Genomic DNA, 3631 nt, shown 5'->3' with positions numbered 1-3631 from the left:
CGTGTAGATTCAAATTTTGTTTTGGGAGTTGGAAGTTCAATTTTTTTTTTTTCAGTTTTCAATAGAATTCCCATGATCTTTTATTACAAGTGGTATAGTCTGCTTGTCAAGAAGAAATTTTAATAGTCTACTTGTCAAGAAGAAATTATATTAAAATGATCATGACCTAATCATCCGTTCGTCATTCAACTCCTCTTCTCTAAAAGAAAAGATCTCATTGGTTTAGTTGAAATATTCTATTTTAATCGGCTCTAATCAATATTTAATTGATTGTTCTATAATCGTATAAATTCCAACCGTAAGCAGTCCAAACCGTGGATATCATTCACAACAATGGCTGCAATCGATGATCATAAGCAGCTTCATGTGGCGATGTTCCCATGGCTTGCTTTCGGTCACATCATCCCTTTCCTCGAACTCTCCAAATTTATAGCCCAAAAGGGTCACAAAGTCTCGTTTCTTTCGACCACTAGAAACATTCAACGTCTCCCCACCCTCCCTTCCCACCTCTCCCCACTCATATATCTTGTTAAACTTACTCTTCCACATGTTCAAGAGCTGCCCCATAATGCCGAGGCTACCATGGACCTCCGCACTGGTGAAACTCATGAGTACCTCAAGAAAGCCTTCGACGGTCTTCAGCCAGAGGTCACTCGGTTTCTTGAGGAAGAGTCACCAGACTGGATTATTTATGATTTTGCTCCTTACTGGCTGCCGTCTATCGCGGCTGGCCTTGGAATATCGAAAGCCTTCTTATCGATGCCAAACGCATGGTTCATCGCTTTTAGGGGACCGTCGATGGACTTGATAAATAATACTGATGGTCGAACAACGGCTGAGGATTTTATGACACCGCCCAAGTGGGTTACCTTTCCGAGCAAACTATACTACCGGAAGCATGAGGCTAAATGGATGGTGGACAGGCTTTCTGTGAATGCTTCTGGTGTTTCAGATGCATATCGTTCGGGGATGGTTTTGAAGGGATCTGATTGTTTATTTATAAGACATAGCTATGAATTCGAACCCCAATGGCTAACCCTTTTGGAGGAGCTACACCACATACCAGTGGTGCCCGTGGGATTAATGCCGCCCGAAACACCCACCAACGTCGGAGATGAGACGTGGGTGACAATTAAGAAGTGGCTCGATGGTCAACAAAAAGGTCATGTGGTGTATGTGGCACTAGGAAGTGAGGTTATGCTGAGCAAAAGCGAGCTGGCGGAGTTAGCTGTGGGCCTCGAGCTCTCCGGATTGCCATTCTTTTGGGCTCTTAGAAAGCCGGTAGGTTCCACTGAGTTAAGCTTGCCAGATGGGTTCTCAGAACGAACTAGTGACCGTGGGGTGGTGTGGAAGAGTTGGGCACCTCAGTTAAAAATACTGCGCCATGAGTCGGTGGGTGGTTTCTTGACTCACTGTGGTTGGAGTTCAATAGTGGAAGGGCTCATGTTCAGTCACCCTCTAATTATGCTACCGTTTGTGGTGGAACAAGGTTTGAATGCTCGAATACTGGTGGACAAACAGGTGGGAATCGAGATACCACGAAATGAGGAAGATGGCTCCTTCACCAAGGAGTCGGTGGCCAGGTCAGTGAGGTCAGTTGTAGTCGAGGATGAAGGGAAGATCTACAAGGCGAATGCGATGAAGTTGAGTCAAATATTCGGAGACACTGAGCTGGAACAAAACTATATTAACAATTTCATAGACTATTTGGAAAAGAAGAGGCGTGTGGTTAGTATGTGAGTTGTTAGGTTTGTTTACTTGATCAAATGTTATTTGAATAAATGAAGTATTTTGTTCTGCACGTAAGAAATCACTGTTTGATATGTTGAATCACCATGTGTTTTGTGGATCCATGTTTTTCTTAGTTAGAGTCCCCATACCTCATACCCTAAATTATAGGAAAAAACTTAAGTAAACGATATAGGTTCACTATTCATCCTTAAAATCACTGACTTTTGGTCGCCTGTAATAATTAAGATTTTAAGAAACAAACAAATTATATGGATGAGCATAAGGATTCCATTATAAATTCTCTAAATAGATTAGTTGATTTTTTTTTTTTTTTTGAACGGCAAATTTGGATCACTGACGGACCACTGGAGTATCATCGTGCCACCAGCGGAACCACCCGATCATATCCATCTCCACTAGGCATAATGCCTATACACCAATTCAGGAGGAAACCCAATAAATATGGGAAAACCCCCTTGTGGGAATCGAACCCAAGACCTATTGGTCCCAAAGTTTTATCCCACCCCCAAGATGCCACTAAGCTATAAAGCCATGGGCAAATAGATTAGTTGATACCTGCTCATCACTCAAACACATTTGTTAGAATATATTAATATTTATTTCTTGTAATATAACTATTTGCTACGGTAAAATATTATATCTTTTGTTTATAAACTAACATAATTTTATTGCTGAGAGAATTTCGTATATCTATAGTTTGAAAAAAATGTTTTATCACAACTATATCTTGATAATAACATGAGAAAATAGCTTTGAGATCATTATTGGTGTTTGGAACAATTTTTTTAAAACTGTTCAAATTGCAACCGAAGTAAATACATGCAAGGATTTTAAACTATTAAAAAATCCTTAAAAATAAAAAAGCATGTAACTTAAATGTTACACAAGTGTTTAAAATATAAGTGTTCGGATTCCAGTTCTATTCTTGAAAAACTAAAATTATTTTGGCTGACGTGTTTTATTAATTTATACATACACGATCATTATTAAAATAAGGAAAAATTCTATAGAATAATAACCAATTTTCAATTTTGTTTCAATTAAGTCACTCATATTTCTATTTGTGCTAATCAGATCACTAAACTTTCAAGTGGTGTTCTAATACTATGTATTTTACATGTCTAGGGCTGTAAACGAACCGAACGAACACGAACAAGGCCTTGTTCGTGTTCGTTCGTTAAGGAAATAAATGTGTTCACGAACGGTTCATGAACACTTACCGAACGAGATTTTATGTTCGTGTTCGTTCATTAAGGAAATGAGCGTGTTCGCGCACGGTTCACGAACACAAATGAACACAAATAAATTTGGTGAACGTGGCGAAGGATAGAGATAGATGTCCCAGAGAGTAGCACTCGAACCTGAATCCTTTATTGTGGAACGGAGGTCGTTCGTATTCGCCGTTGTAAATAATGAGAAATGAAAGGGAAATGATGCATAAACAAGGTGAAAGTGGTTTCCTAGTTTAATTGTTACTTGTTAGGGTAATAAAATAAATAAAAGTTTAATCATATAAAAAGTACAAATAAAATATAAGAAAGTACAAAGATCTTCAATTAAAACACAAACATACGAACATAAACGAACGCAAATCAACGAATGTTCACGAACACCTTACCGAACGTTCACGAACACAATCGAACGAACGAGACCTCTGTTCATGTTCGTTCATATAACTAATCGAACAAAATTTCTTGTTCATGTTCCTTCGTTTGTTAAACGAACGAACATAAACGAACTTCCCTCCGAACGGTTCACGAACTGTTCGCTGAACGTTCGGTTCGTTTACAGCCCTATATATAGCAGGTTAACATGTCTACTTGACAATTTTTTTTTTCTTTTTTTAATATATGCTTATGTGGATTATCAAAAAAATAAT

The 3631-nt window shown here is 38.4% G+C and overlaps 1 protein-coding gene across 1 annotated transcript; it reads left to right on the top strand.

Annotated features, from left to right (window-relative positions):
* Window positions 1-333: 333 nt before the first annotated feature.
* Window positions 334-1851, top strand: LOC110909233 (UDP-glycosyltransferase 91D2). The gene has a single exon (XM_022154270.2). The coding sequence runs from the start codon at window positions 334-336 to the stop codon at window positions 1738-1740; it is 1407 nt and encodes a 468-aa protein (XP_022009962.2). The 3' UTR covers window positions 1741-1851.
* Window positions 1852-3631: the final 1780 nt, after the last annotated feature.

The sequence above is a fragment of the Helianthus annuus genome, chromosome 14, assembly GCF_002127325.2.
Source record: "Helianthus annuus cultivar XRQ/B chromosome 14, HanXRQr2.0-SUNRISE, whole genome shotgun sequence".
Taxonomy (NCBI): domain Eukaryota; kingdom Viridiplantae; phylum Streptophyta; class Magnoliopsida; order Asterales; family Asteraceae; genus Helianthus; species Helianthus annuus.
Note: the sequence above shows the minus strand (reverse complement) of the source record. Positions and strands in the feature narration are given on the sequence as shown.